Source organism: Crocuta crocuta, unplaced genomic scaffold (assembly GCF_008692635.1).
Source record: "Crocuta crocuta isolate KB4526 unplaced genomic scaffold, BGI_CrCroc_1.0 scaffold149, whole genome shotgun sequence".
In the NCBI taxonomy this organism is placed as follows: domain Eukaryota; kingdom Metazoa; phylum Chordata; class Mammalia; order Carnivora; family Hyaenidae; genus Crocuta; species Crocuta crocuta.
Window position 1 is genome coordinate 9488191 of NW_027551561.1, and position 19624 is coordinate 9507814.

The window sequence follows — 19624 nt, forward strand, 5'->3', positions numbered from 1 at the left end:
GTGGTTTTTGCTTTTAAAAATTTGTGTAAGTTCTTAATACATTCTTGATACCAAATCCTTTGTCAGCTACATGGATTTCACATTCTTCTTCAAGTTTGTCATTGAATCCTTTCACTCTCTTTAAGGTATCTTGAGTAACAGAAGTTCTTAATTTTAATGTAGTGAAATTTATCAGTCTTTTTGTTTAAGGTTAATACTTTTAGGTCTAGTTTAGGAAGTCCTGTCCTCCCTCAATGATGCAAAATTATCTGTGTACCGTGTACACCTACTAAAAGTGTGAAGGGCTTGTTTCTTACATTTAAGTCCTTAAACCTTGTGGAATTGATTTTTTATATCATATATATAGGAGTCCAGTTTTAGTTTTCATACAAATGAACAACCGACATGTTCCAAAGCAACCAGACATGAATTACCTGGAAAGTAACGTTTTTGCTGTGCTTCCAGACATTCCAAGTTCTTAGGAGTGCACACGGTCCTGCTGCAGGGTGTAGTGGATGACAAACTCAATGCAAGGATCATCTCAGAAAGTCTGGAAAGATCTTAGGAAATAAGAAGTGAGAGTTCAATATGCAAAAATGCAGACCCCAACTTATAGCTAAGCTGTGTTGTAGTCTTTGACTTTGTCTTAGAACTCAAAGCCTTGGCCCACAGATCCTTGTGTATACATCCTAAGTCAACTCAGGAAAGCTTACTCATATCTTGGGCAGGGTGAGGTACTAGTATGGAGCAATAGTTTTCATTTAAATTGTATTCTATTGAAACACACTTTTTGTTTTTTTAGAATACTTATATTTTTAAAATATGATTAGAAGGTATAAAGGTTGGGGAGCCTGGATAGTTCAATCTGTTAAGCATCCAACTCTTGATTTCAGCTCAGGCCATGATCTCATGGTTGTAGATCGAGCCCTGAATTAGGGTTTGGATTGAGCATGGAGCTGCTTCAGATGCTCTCTCTCTCTCTCTCTCTCTCTCTCTCTCTCTCTGCCTCTCTCCCCCGCCAGATTCTCCCTTTCTCTCTCTCTCTCAAAATAAATAAATAAACATTTTTTAAAAAGGAGGAGTGAAGGTCAATGGATATAGATTTCTGAGAAGACTCTGAAATGTTCTTTATTTTTGTGGACTGTTGAAGATGTTACCATTAATTTATTTCACCTAATTTCATCTGGACTTTCCTTTTCTAAGGCAGCTGTACATCAACAACACTACTCTGACTTACCATTCTCAGTGAGCAGCACATGTTTGTTCTGGAAAGGAAAAGTAGGAAAGGAGAGAGCCAGCCATGGACTGGTTGTGTTTAGGTTCAGAATGGAAAAGGAGCAATGAGAAAGGGATAATATTATTCGAGGGGACAAGAATGGAAAATCAGGGGAAAGTGACAGTTAGGTTAAAGAGGACACATATGTACATGAGAAAGAGAGTTTTATGAGTGACTAAATGAGTTCATATTCAGAAAGAAAAGAAGAGACTTGAGTATGAACACAAGAAAGGGAGTGAAAATAAAAATTACCGGGTCAGACAGCTCCCTGTACCAACCTTTAGTAGGTCTCTTAGCCCAGGGCAACATCTTTTTGTTGAATGCAGGATATTCAAGATAGGCAGAGGGAGTGAAGGGCAGTGACCTACTGTATCTATTGGAAATAGCAAATTAGGCATGTGCAATTCAGAGTACCTCCCTTTCTCTAGATTCTGAAATAATACCTAGTTCCTCCCTCCCCACCTCTCCCTTTCCACCCCTCAGGTGAACATTACAATCACTGGATTCTGCTCCCTGACCTGGATCGGCTTCCATCATCCAAGCTATCCATTTCTTCATGTCCAGCTGTTCCACATGATTGTCCTTCACCTGCCAGGAACTGGGCATCTTGGAAAACACTGCACAGCAAAATTGTTCCACCTTGATTGCACAGACATATCCATGGAGGGCCCCCTGATTGTGTACTTCAAGGAATCTGACAGCATATTTTATCTCATGCTTCTGTGTGCAGAAATGATGGACAAGTAACTTCCTAATACAGGAATCTATAGAAACCTTCAAGGTGTCAGGATCTATTTTCTCCTTTTCACATCCAATGACTTGATGGGTCTCATCATCCACACCAAAAAATATATACCCTCCTTCAGTGTTTGCAAATGCAGAAATACAACTGGGGAGACTCTCGTGGAAGCACTGTGACCCTTCTGTAGAAAACATTTTAAATTCAACATGGAGGGACTTAGTAAAGTTGAGCTTTTCTAGGTACTGAAGCTGAGTTCTAGCAAATAAAGCAGCAGCTGACACCTTTATGTTATGCTCATTTCGCACACCAACCTGAATTTTATGTGGACTTAATGAACTGGAATCAGTATTCCTAAGAGTCTGAGTTTTTCCTTTGAGGAATGCCAGCGCTTCCTTAGGATCCATGACATCAGTCGCTGCTCTGTATCTGTGGTACAAATTGGAGCACAAGGTAGCGAGTCGTACACCAGAGACCTCTGCGTTCCAGGATCTCACAAAAATAAAAAAGAGTTCTCCCTGCTGCATCTCATCTAAATAGCCTTTAAAAATTGAAGGCATCTTCAGTCCTACTCCATGGATTTCATAATTGTAGTCTTTGTTCTCAATCTCAGCCTTGACCACTCCACCACCAGAATTCAGCAGAGCACATATTGCTGTCAAGATGTTTTCCCTCTGTTTTTTCTGCAGTTCAGGATTCATTTCTTTCCTTTGCGTTTCCCCAAGGATGATCTTTCCTACATTTAAGACACATTCGGCAAAGTTTGTTTCCAAATCAACATTGAGACTCATCTTCTCAGCATGTGTCCTTTACCTACCCTGAAGAATTCTCCTAAGAAACAGGAAGATAGGACAATTAGAAAAGGACAAGCAAAGGGTGGCGGGAAAACCAACACTTTGAGGCCACTCTTCTGTAGTTGGTCACTTCATTTCTGCCCACAGAGTTTGAAGCCAGTTTCATGCATGAAATAACTACGGAGGACAGGTGGAGGGAGCTAAGTCTCCTGGAAGCCCACTGTCACCAGAGAAATGATCCAGAAGCTATTTTGATGCTCTGATTTTAGTAACTGCACTGTAATCTCTGAGTGACAAAGTCTCTCAGAACACCTGCAGAAAACAAGAAACTGTGCAAAGATACATGAGGACTGGGGCTGTAATGCAACTTGAAAGCTTTCACTGGCAGAGGTGTCTCAGGGGTGTGCTGATGTGTATTGGTTTTGTTGATGGTCATTCGCTCACTGACACCTGGGCTATTCTTGGATTATTTTATAGCCCCATTGTGGAAGAAGCATATCTGACTGAGTTGGTAATTCGTCACTGTTGCTATGGAACAGATCCTCAAGTGTTCCCTCACCCAAGAAGTTCTCATCTCGTGAAAAATTATATATACAATATATATACATATACATATATACACATATATGTAATTTGTTCAAAACAGACAATTTATTGACTGCTGGGTTAATCCAGTTGGCAAGTTAAGGTGGGCTTTTGGCATTTCCTAAACTTCAACTGACAACAGGGGATCTCAGAAGAGGTAGGGCTGAGTGAACGTGTGCAGACACAGCACCTTGGAACCACACCACATGATGGAAGGGCAGGTGTGAGGGATGCACATTTTTGCAGCTGCCAATCTTTAACTCATCTGTGGCAGCTGAGTCAAAAGGAGTGACTAGACGAACTCACACATAATAACACCGCTCTCCATCAAGAGATGCTTCTCTGTGAACCAACATGTCCTGCTATCAGCTCCCCCAGCTTCCTTCCTCAAAAGCTGGTTGCAGGAAACCAAAGACAGAACACGAAAGAGAGAAGGAAACACAATCCATACTCCAAAAACTATAGAACACTTATGAAAGAATTTGAAGAGGACACAAAGAAATGGAAAAGTATCCAATGCTCATGGATTGGAAAAACAAACATTGTGAAAATGTCTATACTACCCAAAGTAATCTACACATTTCATGTAATCCCTATCCAAATACCAACAGCATTTTTCATAGGGCTAGGACAAAAAGTCCTAAAATGTGTATGGAACCACAGACCCTGAATAGTCAAAGCAATCCTGAAAAAGAAAAAGAAATCTGGAGGTATCCTGATTCCAGATTTTAAGCTATACTGCAAAGCTGTAGTCATCAAGACAGCATGGTACTTGCACCAAAACAGACAGATAGATCAATGGAACAGAATAGAAAACCCAGAAATGAACCCATGACTATATTGTCAACTAATCTTAGACAAAGCTGGAAAAAATATCCAATGGAAAAAAAAGACAGTCTCTTCAACAAATGGTGCTGGGAAAACTGGATGGCAACATGCAGAAGAATGAAACTTCGTATACCATATACAAAAATAAATTCAAAATGGATGAAAGACCTAAATGGGTTTCCTACCATCAAAATCCTAGAGCAGAACACAGGCAGCAACGTCTTTGACCACCACTGTAGCAACTTTTTACTAGACACATTGCTGGAGATAAGGGAAACAAAACCAAGTGTGAACTTCTGGGACTTCATCAAGATGAAAAGCTTCTTCATAGCAAAGGAAACAATCAACAAAACTATTTGGCAGACTACTGAATGGGATAATTAATTTACAAATGACATATCTGATAAAGGGTTAGTACTCAAAATCTGTAAAGAACTTATCAAATCAACATAAAAAAAAAAAACCCTGTTAAGAAATGGGCAGAAGAGATGAATAGACCTTTTTCCAAAGAAGACATGCAGATGGCTAACAGACACATGAAAACATGCTCAACGTCACTCATCATCGGGGAAATACAAATCAAAAGCATGATGAGATAGTACCTCACACCTGTCAGAATGACTAAAATTAACAAGATACAACAGGTGTTGGTGAGGATGTAGAGAAAGGGGAACCCTCTTGCACTGTTGGTAGCAATGCAAACTAGTGCAGCCGCTCTGGAAAGCAGTAGGGAGGTTCCTCAAGCAACAAAATATAGAACTACCTTATGATCCAGCAATTTCTCTACTAGTTATTTACCCCAGGGATAAAAAATACAGAATTGAAGGGCTACATGCACCCCGATGTTGATAGCAGCATAATCAACAATAGTGAAACTATGGAGAGAGCTCAAATGTCCATCAGCTGATGAATGGATACAGAAGATGCAGTATGTGTGTGTGTGTGTGTATAACACACACATATATACACACACATATACACACACACACATATATAATGGAGTATTACTCAGCCATCAAAAAGAATGAAATCTTGCCATTTGCAATGCCATTATTGGTGTTAGAATGTATCATGCTAAGTGAAATAAGTCAGTCAGAGAAAGACAACTACCACATGATTTAAGTCATATGTGGAATTTAAGAAACAAAACAGAAGAACATACAGGAAGGAAGCGAAAGGAGTCTGAAACCACAAGAATCTCTTAACTGTAAAGAACAAACTGAAGGTTGATGGAGGGATGTGAGTGGGACTTGAGTTTGATGGGTGATGGGGATTAAGGAGGGCACTTGCTGTGATGAGCACTGGGTGTTGTATGTAAGTGATGAATTCTACTCCTGAAACCAATATTGCACAGTATGCTGAACAACTATGATTTAAATAAAAAAAAAAAAAAAAAGTAAACACAGCCTTCTGGATGGGACTCCAGAACGACAGGTGTGGGGCTGACCTAGAGGATCACTATCCAAAATGGGAGCAAGATGGCTATAGCCCTCAGTGGATGGAGACTATACAACAGACGGGATGCTTCCTGTGTTAGTCACCTGACGAGGTAGAGAGTTAGGGGCTGAATTAGTAAAAGGGACTTGGGGAAACATGTAAATACAAATACAAGAGAGTAACTCTAAGATTAAATAAAAATAGTATTGTAAAGCATAACCGTAACTCATTACATGGTATAGCTGTAAACAAAGTGACAGTCATAATATTATCAATTCTGAATATTGTTCTGACCTGAAAAGATGACATAATCATACTGGCAGGATGTATGGAGAGAAGGGGTAGTGAAGTGAAGAGGAGCAAGATCATTATCTCCAGAAAGAGACAGCATTTAAAAGGAGAGGGGGAGGTGTAAGCATAAGCATGTTGTTCAGAAATATATAAATAATCCTGAATGAAAAAGGCAAAAGGATGCCTAGAGAGCAGAAAAAGGGGGCAGAATAAAGTGTAAGAGGCCACTGTTTTTCTTGTTATGTCTTCTGAAACTATGACTGTCGAAATTACACATGCCCCCAGTTGGGGTCTGTGGTGAGAGCTCAGAGCCTGGAGCCTGCTTCACATTCTGTGTCTCCCTCTCTCTTTCTGCCCTTCCTATACTCTCTCTCCTTCTCTTTCTCTCAAAAATAAATGAACACTTAAAAATTTTTTAATAAAAAATAAAATGATTATATTTTATTATAGGAATTCCATCTCAATTTAAAAAATTAATCAAAAGAAAAAGGTGAAATAAAAACTTTCTCAGATAGGGGTGCCTGGGTGGCTTAGTCGGTTGAGCGACCAACTTTTGCTTAGGTCATGATCTCGCGGTTCGTGGGTTCGAGCCCCGCGTCAGGCTCTGTGCTGACTGCNATGAGCTTTCTTTGGTTCATTCTGAGTTAGAAGTGGGGGCAAACTTCAGGGAATCTGGGAGTTATTAACCAAGTCCTGACCACTTTTGCTGCTAGGGCTGTGGTTTGGCTTCTGGAGGCAGTTGCTCCACCATTGTGGGTCAAGAAGTCAAGAGTTCTGGATTATATATGGTCTGGCTGTTATGCCCAGATCTCAGTATCCTCAACGACCAGAGACCACCCGGGAGACCAAGTCATGCGTGCAAAGGCAAAGGCTTTATTATGGGCTCGAGCTCGGGCTCACAGACTTTACCAGCGCAGTGGATCCGTGCTGTGAGCCCCGAACAAAGGCAGAGTAGGGTTTTTATGGGGTTTGTGACGGGGGAGTTACAGAAATTGTGGCATGGGAACAGTGATCCAATCATAATTATACAATATCATTGACAGCGGGTTTAACCATACACATTGTCTAGAGTATTTGTTACTTTTGGTGAGACCCAATTACAACATTTTAGAGTACTTTTAAATTCAACCAATTACAGAGCGAGCCTAGGGTCTTGTTCGGCACCTAATGGGTTAACTTTAACATTAGGTAATAGAGTTTTATCTATACTTGCTGGCCTTTCTTGATTGGGTGTTGCAAGGGTGGTGTGGTAGAGTAATGTGGTGGCCGATTTCTTCGGCCTTGGACAATGTGTAACTGCCTGATAGTTTCAGGGAAACTGAAACTTAGGCCTTCTAGTTTAGAGGGGAAACTTAAAGCCTGTTATGGAGTCAGTCTGGTTTAGACTTGTATCCTTACACTGGCCAGTGTCCATCTGTATATTCAGTCTCTCGACCTCAAACCTCTGGAGGGAAACATAGGAGAAAATATCTTTACCTTGGGTTTGGCGAACATGTTTTAGAGATGTCACTAAATGTACAATACATAAAAGAAAAAAAATTAATATGTTGGACCAGAAGAAAATATTTGCAAAAGATATATTTGATAATTTGTATCTAGTTTAGATACAGAACTCTTGAAAGGCAATAATAAGAAAACAAACAACCTGATTTAGAAATGGATAATGGATGCAACAACGTGGATGAACTGGAGAGTATTCTGCTAATGAAATAAGTCAGTCCAGAAAAGACAGAGAACATATGTTTTCACTCATATGTGGAACTTGAGAAATTTAAAAGAAGGCCATGGGGGAGGGGGAGGGGAAAAATAATTTCAAATGGTGTGGGGAGAAAATCCCATAACAGACTCTTTTTACAGAGAATAAACTGAGGGAGAGGGGAAAATGGGCGATGGGCATTGAGGAGAGCACTAGCTGGGATGAGCACTGGGTGTTGTATGTAAGCGATGAATCTTGGGAATCTACCCTGGAATCCAAGAGCACGTTGCATACAATGTATGTTAGCTAACTTGACAATAAATTATATTAAAACAACTTCTTAAAACAGATAATGTGGTGCCTGGGTAGCTCAGTTGGTTAAGCAGCCAACTTAGATATCAGTTCAGGTCATGATCTCACAGGTCGTGAGGCCAAGCCCTGTATTAGGCTCTGCACTAACAGCCCAGATTCTTGCTCTCCCCCTCCTCTGCCCCTCCACTACTTGCACACACTCTCTCTCTTTCTCGCTCTCTGTCTCTCTCTCTCTCAAAATAAATAAATAAACATTAAAAAGTAGTTTGGTTTGAATCCAAACAGGTTTTTCTATGGCATTGTTCTCTTTGTGATAAACAGTTCCTTTCAAGTCAAACCAGAACTACTTCGCCTTTTCTTTCACTTATTTAAATAGTGAATTTCTATTAATAGACAGGACCCTCCTCCCACCCCCCAGACAGGGAAAGCAGGCATTAAGAGGTGAGAACATTCTAATTTTATTTTGTCTGGGAAAATGAAATCTAAAAGGAACACATCTAGCCTAGTTTTCCAGGAAGTCAACTTGAAAAAGGCAGGAACATTCTAGTTTCGTTTTCAGAGAAACCAAAACTGGGTGTTCCTCCTGGACTTGTTTTTGTCCTGGGGCCCAGTTTTACTGCCCATTTCTTCTCTCTGACGGTTACTATGGGTCTTGTAAAGCTGCAGACACCCGAATAGGCGGGTGTCCAGAAGCTTTGTCTTCAACACCCTTACCCAGACCCAGCACGCTTTAATGACCTAGGTAAGTACAGACTGCCTGGTGAGACCCAAGCCATACCTGTTCCACAGAGAGAATGGTTTCAAAAAAGGACCACAGAACTCTAAGATGCATATCTACTCTGTGGCTACTGACCCTTCCAGATATATCCGTTTTAGGCAAGAGAGGCTGAGGCAGACATGTTACAGTCATTCTTTTCCTGAATGAATAAAACAGACAGTGGGGAAGAACTGGGACTCACCTTCCAGCTGAGGCCACAGGTACAGGATGTAAGATTCCAGCCCAGACAATCTGGCAGAGGTCTGAGACAGACAGTGGTGTAGAGGGCAGACTGGCAGCACAGACTGACCCAAGATCTGGGGAACAAGCTTTCAGAGCAGATGTGAGGGGGCGGAGCTAGTGCCTTGGCGGGAAGGGCTGGGTGTCAAGATTCTGGTCAGTTACCCAACTGTTCTCCATGGAAAAGATTTCCTTTTTTATCCTAATATATACACTGTTTCAGGAGAAACTTAAACCATATTGACCTGGGAGACTCCAACCCAGTTGGATTTTTTTTCCAAGTTATTTTTGCAAGTGTGTCAAAAATACATTTGGCTGTTTTGTTCACCAACATTAATTAAACACACCGGAAAGTGAACTTGCCCGACTTTAACAAGTTCCTTCTTCAAATCCATGGGGTGCCTGGGTGGCTCAGTCGGTTGAGTGTCTGGCTTCAGCTCAGGTCATGATCTCACAGTNCAGTAATTCAGTAGGTAGACAGTCAAGAAATATTCCCTCTGTTATAGGAAAGCAACCATCTGTAACGACAGATTGTTATTTCACTGGAGACAGGCAACACTTACATGTTTTCTGGACATTTTCTCTAGACATCAATTGAGGTATTCATTTTCACAACACTAATATGCTTTTATTAGGACTACCCTGTGATCTAGCATTTGCTCTATTAGGTATTTACCCAAAGGATGCAAAATTACAGATTTGAAAGGGTACATGCACCTCTATGTTTATAGCAGCATAATCAACAACAGCCAAACTACAGAGAGAGCCTAAATGTACATTGACTGATGGATGAAAATGTGGCACGTGCGCGCACACACACACACTGGATTATTAATCAGCCATCAAAAATGAAATCTTGCCATTTATAATGAAGTGGATGTAGCTAGAATATATTATGCTAAGCGAAATAAGTCAATCAAAGAAAGAAAAATACCATATAATTTCAGTCATATGTGGAATTTAAGAAACAAGACAGAAGAACATATGGGAAGGAGGGGAAGAGTCTCAAGCCACAAGAGACTGTTAGCCATCAAGAACAAACCAAAGGTTGATGGATGTGAGTAGGACATGGGTTCGATGGATGGTAGAGATTAAGGAGGGCACTTGTGATGAGCACTGGGTGTTGTATGTAAGTGATGAATTCTACTCCTGAAACCAATATTGCACAGTATGCTGAACAACAAAAATTTAAATTAAAAAAAAAAAAGAAGCAAACACAGTCCTCTGGATGGGACTCCAGAACGACAGGTGTGGGGCCGACCTAGAGGATCACTATCCAAAATGAGAGCAAGATGGCTGCAGCCCTCAGTGGATGGAGACTATACAACAGACGGGATGCTTCCTGTGTTAGTCAGCTAAAGAGGTAGAGAGTTGGGGGCTGAATTAGTAAAAGGGACTTGGGGAAACATGTAAATACAAATACAAGACAATAACTCTAAGATTAAATAAAAATAGTATTGAAAAGCATAACCATACTAATTACATGGCATAGCTATAAACAAAATAACAGTCATAATATTATCAACTCTGAATATTGTTCTGACCTGAAAAGATGACATAATCATACTGGCATGATGTAGGGAGAGAAGGGGTAGTGAAGTGTAGAGGAGCAAGGTCATTATCTCCAGAAAGAGACAGCATTTAAAAGGAGGAGGGGGAGGTGTAAGCATACGCATGTTGTTTAGAAATATATGAATAATCCTGAATGAAAAAGCCAAAGAGGCAAGAGGTTGCCTAGAGAGCAGAAAAAGGGGGCAGAGTAAAGAGTAAGAGGCCACTGATCTTCTTGTTATGTCTTCTGAAACTATGACTGTCAAAACTACACACATGAGACTCCCACTCCCAGACAGAATAGTGTATCAGGGACCAGATCACTCTACTGAGTAACTTAAGAGAAGCATTTTAAAAGAAACAATGACGGAAAAGTTTCCAAATTTGGTGTAACTTTAAAAAGATTAAGGTCAAGATCCACAATATTCAACAAGCTCCAAACACTAGAACCACGAAAAAACAACACCAAAATGCAACATAATTTAATTGATCAAAACCAGTGATAATGAGAAAAATCTTAAAAGCAACCTGAGGAAAAAGATATATTACACACACAGAAGGACAATGGATGACATTAGGGTTTTTGTTCTTGTTTTGTTTTCAGAAACACAGCAAGAAGATAATGGATCAATATCTTTAAATCATAAACTATGAATGAAAAACAAACTATGAACCTAGAGTTCTTTACCCACTGAGAATCTTTTTCAAAAATTAGGTTAACAACAAAAAGACAAACAATCTAATTTTTTAAATGGAAAAAGGACTTGAACAGACATTTCTCCAAAGATTTACAAATAGCCAATAAGCGTATGAAAAGATGCTCACCATCATTAGTCATTAGGCACACACAAATCCAAATCACAATAAGATACCACTTTACACCTATTAGGATGGTGGTGATGATGATGATGATGATGGTGATGATAGAAGGGAAATAACAAGTATTGGTGAGGAGGTAGAGAAATTGGAATCAGCATACACTGCTGCTGGGAATGTAAAATATGCAGCCATTGTGGAAAGCCAGTTTGAAGATTCTTCAAAAAGTTAAAGGTAAAGGGACCTGGGTAGGTGAGTTGATTGAGTGTCCAGTTCTTGATTTCAGCTCAGGTCATGATCCCAGGATCACTGAATCGAGGTTAAGATTCTCTCTATATCTTTCTATCTATCTATCTCACCCCTTCCCTGCTCACCCTCTCTCTAAATCAACAATAATGACAAAAGTTAAACATAGAATTAGTATCTTACCTAGCAAATCCTTTAGGCTCAAATATGTCATGAATGTTTATAGCCAAACTATTCACAGTAGCCAAAAGGTGGAAACAACTCAAATGGCCATCAACACATGAATGGATAAACAAAATGTGCTACAAACCATACAATAGAATATTATTCAGCCATAAAAAGGAATTAAGTACTGACACATGCTTCAACATGGATGAACCTTGAAAATATTATGCTAAGAGAAAGAAGCCAGACACAAAGAGTCACTGCTATGGACCGTATGTTTATGTCTCCCCGGGAATTCATATGTTGGAACCCTAACCCCCATGGGGATGGCATTAGCAGGTAGGACCTTTTTGGAGGTAATTAGGCCATGAGGATGGAACCCTCATGAGTTTAGTGCCATGACAAGAAGAAATACAAGAGAGCTTGCTTCCTTTCTCTCTGCTCTCTCCACCATAAATGACATTTATCTTCAAACCAGAAATTTTCCTCACCAGATACCAGATCTGCCGATGCCTTGATACTGGACTTCCTAGCCTCTGGAATTGTGATGAGTAAATGTTCATTGTTTAAGCCATCCAGTCTATGGCATGTTTGTCATAGCAGCCTGAACTAAGACAGTCATATATTGTAAAATTTCATTTATGAGAAATACACAGAATGGATAAAGTCATTGAAACAGAAAGAAGAGGGTTGATTGCCAAGTACTAGGGGAAGAGGGGGCTGGTGCGTAGTTGCTCAATGGGGTTTTATCTGGGTGTGATGAAAATGTTTCGAAGGTCGACAGAGGTGGCGGTTGTACAATACTGTGAATGTACTAAATGCTACTGATTTGTTCACTTTAAAATGATTAATTTGGGGGCACCTGGATGGTTCAGTCAGTTAAGCGTCTGACCAGCTCAGGCCATGATCTCGCAGTTCACAAGTTCAAGCACCGCATTGGGCTCTGTGCTCAGAGACTGGAACCTGTTTCACATTCTGTGTCTCCCTCTCTTTCTGCCCCACCCCCACTCACACTATGTCTGTCTGTCTCTCTCTCTCTCAAAAATAAACACTTAAAATTTTTTAAAAATAAAATAAAATGATTAATTTTTATTATGAGTTTTATCTCAATTTAAAAAATTAATCAAAAAAGAAGGTGAAATAAAAACTTTCTCAGATAGATAAAAGCTGAAAGAATTTATTAGTAGTAGAACTGCAATCTAAGAAATGCTAAAAAAATAGTCTTCAGGCAGGAGGAAAATGATACTAGTTGGAAAATGAATATACACAGAGCAAAAAACAACACTGGAAATGGTAACCACAAGGGTAAATATATAAGATATTTTAAACTTAAATCTCTCTAAAGGAAGAATAAAATTGAAATACTAATATTAAATGATTTCAAGCCTTAATATACAGTCACAGTAAGCAAGACAGTGTAGAGCCAATATAAAAAGACAGATTCATGGAAGAAAGGGTCTGGAAATAGACCCACATATACACGGACAACAAAGACGCAGAGTGGAGAAAGTGTAAGCTTTTTTTCAACAAAGAGGAGGAACAACTGGATATCCACATACGAAAGAAACGAACTTCAATTCATATTTGATGCCATTTACAGAAATTTGTTTAAAATGTGTCACGCATCTAAATGTAAAACCTAAGACTACGTGGAAATAAATGAAGACTGCACAAATGGGAATAACAAGAGGCTATTTATTCAGAGCACACTGTGACAAGGGAGTCAGCCACTTGTGATGGTAGAGACTCAAAAGGCAGGCAGTGGAATCGGGAAGCTTTATAGTGAGGGAGAGGGCTTGGGTAAGCCCTGATTTGAAGTTGTTTTTCCAGCAAAGCTGTAAGTGAGCTTGCTAGAAATGGCACACCTTATGGGACTGGTTTGGAAGCCTATTGAGCTTTCTTTGGTTCATTCTGAGTTAGAAGTGGGGACGAACTTCAGGGAATCTGGGAGTCATTAACCAAGTCCTGACCACTTTTGCTGCTAGGGCTGTGGTTTGGCTTCTGGAGGTGGTTGCTCCAGCATTGTGGGTCAAGAGTTCTGGATTATATATGGTCTGGCCAGTGTCCATCTGTATATTCAGTCTCTCGACCTCAAAACCTCCGGAGGAAAACATGGGAGAAAATATCTTTACCTTGGGTTTGGCAAACAGTTTTTTAGAGATGTCGCTAAATGTACAATACATAAAAGAAAAAAGTTAATATGTTGGACCAGAAGAAAATACTTGCATCTGGTATATTTGATAATTTGTATCTAGATTAGACACAGAACTCTTGAAAGGCAGTAATAAGAAAACAACCCGATTTAGAAATGGATAATGGATGCAACAAAGTGGATGGGAGGAGGGTATTCTGCTAAGTGAGGGTATTCTGGTGGAGGATATTCTGCTAAGTAAAATAAGTAAGTCAGAAAGACAGACATCATATGTTTTCATTCACATGTACATCTTGAGAAACTTAACAGAAGGCCATGGGGGAAGGGAAGGAGAAAAAATAATTTCAAACAGAAAGGGAGGCAAACCCATAAAAGACTCTTAAATACAGAGAACTACCTGGGGGTTGATGGGGGGAGTGGCAAGGGAGAGGGGGAAATAGGTGATGGTCATTGAGAAAGACACTTGTTGGGATGAGCACTGGGTGATGTATGTAAGCAATGAATCGTGGGAACCTATCCCCAAAACCAAGAGCACACTATATACACTGTATGTTAGCTAACTTGAAATAAATTGTATTAGAAAATTTTTAAAAAGGATAATGGGGCGCCTGCGTGGCTCAGTCGGTTAAGCATACAACTCTTGGTCTCAGCACAGGTCATGATCTCACGGTTTGAAAGTTTGAGCCCCTTATCAGGCTCGCTGCTATCAGCACAGAGCCTGCTTGGGATGCTGTCTACCCCTTCCCCGCTCACGTGCACTTTCTCAAAAATAAATAAACATTAAACATTTTTTTAATGGATAAAAGATTTGAACAGCTCTTCCACCTAAGAAGATATGTGAAGAGCAAATAAGTACATGAACTATTCAACATCATCAGTCATTAGGAAATACCAAATAAAACTTGTGAGATCGCACTACACACTTATCTGAATAGCTAAAATGACCAACCATACCAGGTATTGGTGAGCATATGGAGAAAAGTGAACTCACACACTCCTGCATAAATACAACCATTTTAGAAAAAAGACTTTGGGGGTTGCCTGGGTGGCTTAGTCGGTTGGGCGTCCAACTTTCGCTTAGGTCATGATCTCGCAGTTCATGAGTTCGAGCCNCCTAAGTATTTACCCATGAAAAGTGAAAACATATGTCCATACAAAGACCTGTGCCTGAAGGTTCATAATAGTCAGGGAGGGGCAGAGAGACAGGGAGAGAGAGAATCCCAAACAGGTTCCATGCTTTCACCCAGAGCCCGACACTGCACTAGAACTCACCAACTGTGAGATCATGATCTGAGCTGAAATCAAGAGTCAGGTGCTTAACCGACTGAGCCACTCAGGCGCCTCAGCTTGTACACTTTAAATATGTGCAGTTGAGGGGCATCAGGCTGATTAATCGGTAGAACATGGTTTTGTTCTTGGGGTCTGAGTTCATGCCCCATGTTGGGCATAGAGCTTTACTTAAAAAAAAATATATATATATATATATATATGCAGTTTATTTTGTGTTAACAATACTCCAATAAAGCTATTAAAAATTGCCTATCTGAGGGGCGCCTGGGTGGCTCAGTCAGTTAAGCATCCAACTCTTGATTTCAGCTCAGATCAGAATCTCTCAGGTAGTGAGAGTAAACCCTGTCCTGTCAACGAAGAGCCTTTTGGGATCTCTCTCTCTCTTTCTCTCTCTCTCTCTCTCTGCTCCTCTCCATGCTGTCTCTCTGTCTCTCTCTCAAATAAGTAAATAAACTTAAAAAATATTACATGTGTGAATGTTGGTGAAACAAAGTAAAACATACTTTGTTATACTTAGCAAAAAAACAGTGGAAATTGATGTGCCCTGCTATTACTGAGATTTTTCCATAGAAACTAAACCTTTGATAGGACTAGGTTATTTGAGTCCCAAATTGTGCATACTCCAAAAGGACACGTGGGCATGCCCCATATTCACTCCCTAGTAAACACCACCACACCCTGTATTTTCCCTTGCAAACTGTGAATTTACATCTTTCAGGCCTGCCAAGTTCCTTCTCAGTGGAAATCCAACGCTTGGTGTGGAAAACAGCAGGCCCTCCTAACTGCCAGTGAAAATCACCCCAGCAAAATAAGAGAATATGCTGTCGCTTCCATTATAGGTGTATAAAAGCAGGAAGTATTCCATTTCATAAAATTGTCCCTGCAGATTTTTTTCCTAGCAGAGGAACCCTCTAGGACACCTGGTCTTCAGAGACTGTTGCCCTGGCCTGTGATCATGTCCATTAGCCTTGAGGGATACTATAATTATGAATGGTTGTAAATTTAATGTCCTGTTGCTATGACAATAATATTGAAATTGATTACCGGTTTCTTTCTTTCTTTCTTTCTTTCTTTCTTTAGTTTAATTTTATTTTATTTTAGAGGGAGAAAGCACGTGGAGGAGAGGGGCAGAGAGAGAATTTAAAGCAGGTTCCACGTTCAGTGCTAAGCCAGTCCCAGGGCTGCATTTTGCAACCCTGGGATCATGACCTGAGCGGAAATCAAGAGCCAAAGGCTTAACCAGCTGAGCCACCCAGGCGCCCCCTTTCTGTTTTCTGGTAGGCATAAACAACCTGCACAGTTTCAGATTCAGGCCAACAGCCGATCATCGCATTTCACTCTTCGTTGATTCACAAGAAGGCACTAAAACATGTGATTGTTCATTTTCTTATTTAAACAAAAGAATTGAAGAGTCTTGTGACCTTTTAAGGAACACTTCTGACACAGGACGCTATCCCTTAGCGGCTCATCCGCCCGCAGAGCTCTCACCTCTGCCCCCTACAGACTGAAGAGGAACCAGTTTCTCTTTCCGTTTCAAGGCAGGCATATCCTTGCCAACACGCCAGAACCCCCGTTTCCTTGTAGAGGCTTCGCTCTAAGACCTGCCAACAGTGGGGGAGGGGGGCACCGTTAAGCAACCCTTCTCCCCTCTTAGGCACTTCACTTCAGGGAGTTCCATCTGCGTCCTACGACGGTCACGCGCAAACGGGGAATGGAGTCACTCACGGCAGCCCAGCCTCTCTGGACAGAATCCACGGGAGTTCTTTCAGCCACTTGTTGGGGGATACAGGGCTCCGTGGACCGCCCTGGGACTCCTCTACCCTGGCCCATGCTGTTACCGTTTGAAGACTGACCTTGCATCCTCAGAACGCAGCCTCTTGTAATACAATGGACCCTGAACCTATCTTGTCCCGGGGCCTCAACCTCATAGCTTCACTTACGGAGACCCGGCAACCGATGTGGTTCTTTCCTCTAAAGTTCTTCGTGCTCCTCTTGAACAGTGGGACATTTTACCAAGCTCAGTGTGGTAAGATCTGGGCTGTGCTGGTGCGCGCCTCCTCCCCTGTTCGCTCGGCGTTCCCAGCCTCCCTGCTCCCCGACCTCCACGGAGCGCCTGTCGTTGGAAGTTGCTATTGACAGCAGGGCAAGCTCCTGAGCGGGAAGCGAGCGCGGGGGAGTTCGCGCGACGGGCGCAGATCTGGGGAGGGAAAGAAGCCCAGCTTTTGCAGGATGTGTGCAAAGGAGAGCGGGTGATGCCTTACCGGCCAACTCTTCTCCTCTGCAGAGAGCTTCCCTCCGGCAGAAGGCGACGGAGCCTCCAAGTCCGCAACAGGAATCTTGACTCTGAAGGACCTCCGCCTTATATCACGGGAATCAGGTGACACCTCACGGGGCGGGACCCCGCGCGGGTGACAGTGGGATAAACCAACAGTACCATTTCTGTGCACCTGGGAGCCCAGTTCTGCAAGGACAACAGCCTTGGTTACTTTCGGTGGATACAGGTGGGGTTTTGGGGGAGGGATGGGGGATCTTCTTTGTTGTTTCTCTGTTTTCTGATTAATTTTTTTGAAGTCTGCGTGTCTCAACCCCCACCCCCAACACCCAGGGAGGGAGTTCCGGGCGCCACCGCGCGCCCTCGCGTCGTCCCTCGCCCCTCTCCAGCGCTTCCCTGGACAGCGCAGCCTCAGAGCGCGCGCTTCGCAGGTGTTTCCTCCCAACGCCTGCAGCCCCGGGATTTCAGCTCGACTTGCTCTCAGCTATATCCTAGGGTAGTGAGGAGGTGCGAGCGGCGGTTGGGGAGCGAAGCAGAAAATTAAGCTTCCGCTTTCTCGCGTCCCCCACGTCCCAATGCAAAAAGTTGGATTCTGCCTCCTTTTGCGGGTGTTTTAATTTGTAAAGGGATGATGACCGGACCCGAGACAGGCCGCGGGTGTCGCCGCTTGCGGGGGGCCTGGAGAGCTCCGGCGATGGCATTTTGGTGAAAGAAAAACAAAATTGTCCTTTCGATCGGCTTCCCCTGCGGACTTCACACCCAGGTGTTACGCGACACCGTCAGGTTTCAGTTCGTTCATTCTAATTTTATTACCAAACGTGTTCTGGGCGCTCTCTCGAAGGGTCTGGCTCCGCATCAGGCTCCCGGGGGGTATTATGGGGACCCCGCCGTGCGCACCGCGGTGCAGGGCATCCAAGGAGCAGCGCAGCCCCGCGAAGGAAACGAGGAGTCGGATGCCAGGGGACTGATCCCAGCCCGCGCCCCCAGGGGCGTAAGTAGCATTTGAGGGGGGCCCTGGAGCATTCAGTCCTATCTTGACTCCAACTGCCCTTCTTCCGAGAGATCTCCTTCTGTCTTCTTCCTGCCTCTTAAAATCCTGATAAATAGATGTTTGTTTCCCTATCTCACCACTTCCAGCACCCGAGTCCAGCCAGAAGAACCACTGGAGGCCTCTCAGCAAACACTCTCCTACCTTCTCTCCAGGAGCTCAAGGTCTCAGTGCACCGGGCTGAGGAAACTGAGGCCATCTATAGTGCCTGGGACAGGGGGGGGTCTGGGCCCTGGCAGTCTCCTTTAGTCGCTCTCACTTCTCAAGACCGGGTCAGGGATGAGACCCAACCAGACCCTTGGGCCTGGGGAGAGTTGGAAGCTTTGAGCTAATGGGCTGGAGAAACGTCAATGTAAGACTACAAGTCTCTGATGAGTCTACTTCACTGCCCAAGCGTATTCAAATTTGTGCAGCGGGGTCGTTTGACTAGCTCAGTGGAGGAGCCCGTGACTCTTGATCTTGAGGTCATGGGTTTGAGTCCCACATGAGTGTGGAGATTACTAAAATAAATAAACTTAAAAACAAACAAACAAACAGATCCATGCTCAGAAAGGATGTGGCCACTCTTCCCAGGATACTCTGTAGAGCCAGGGCAGGCCAGGGAGACAAGGATGTTGACCAGTTACCAGAAAACCAAAGGGAAGGGAACTGTCTGGAAGGCACCACCTGTGGTCGCCTCTGGCGTTCTGCTTTTAAATTTTTAAATGTATTGTCAAATATATAAGGTGTATGGAAGGTACAAAAATAATAATACATTGAACAGTCATGTATTCACCACCCAGCTAAATGATAAAACATCAGCAATAGTTCTGCGTACCTCTGCTGGTTCTCATTCCCTCATCCCACCTGTCCCCTACTCACCTGATACCCAAGACAGTTTTCTAAATGTGAGGTTACTTTTGTTACATGTGTATATGTCACTCATACGTGAAATTGTTTCGCCCAATGAGCACATGTAAATAGTATCATGTTGTATGTTTTCTGCAGATCATGCTTCCAACTCCCTAACATTTTGTCCCCACATTATCCAGGTCTCCTCAACTTTTTCTGCAAAAGACCTCAGCTTCCGCCCACTTTGGGGTCATAATTGCTACAGTACTGCATCTTCATTTCTGCCCCCCCCCCCCATTTTCTGGAAGCTTCTGAAAGG

General features: G+C 42.3%; 1 protein-coding gene across 4 annotated transcripts in view; it reads right to left on the bottom strand.

The window, feature by feature from the left end:
* SLFN5 (schlafen family member 5) overlaps positions 1-17501 on the bottom strand; it is a 47048-nt gene extending 29547 nt beyond the window's left edge. For 2 of the 4 annotated variants that reach the window (XM_077749748.1, XM_077749744.1), the window contains exons 1-3: positions 17416-17501; positions 1774-2825; positions 414-539 (exon numbers count right to left, since the gene is read on the bottom strand). In XM_077749748.1, the coding sequence (XP_077605874.1) occupies positions 414-539; positions 1774-2785 (1138 nt within the window). In that variant the 5' untranslated portion in view covers positions 2786-2825; positions 17416-17501. Of the gene's footprint in view, positions 1-413; positions 540-1773; positions 2826-8896; positions 8986-17415 lie in introns of those variants that run through there. The other 2 variants (XM_077749746.1, XM_077749745.1) reach the window with 2 other exon arrangements.
* Between the last annotated feature and the right edge of the window lie 2123 nt (positions 17502-19624).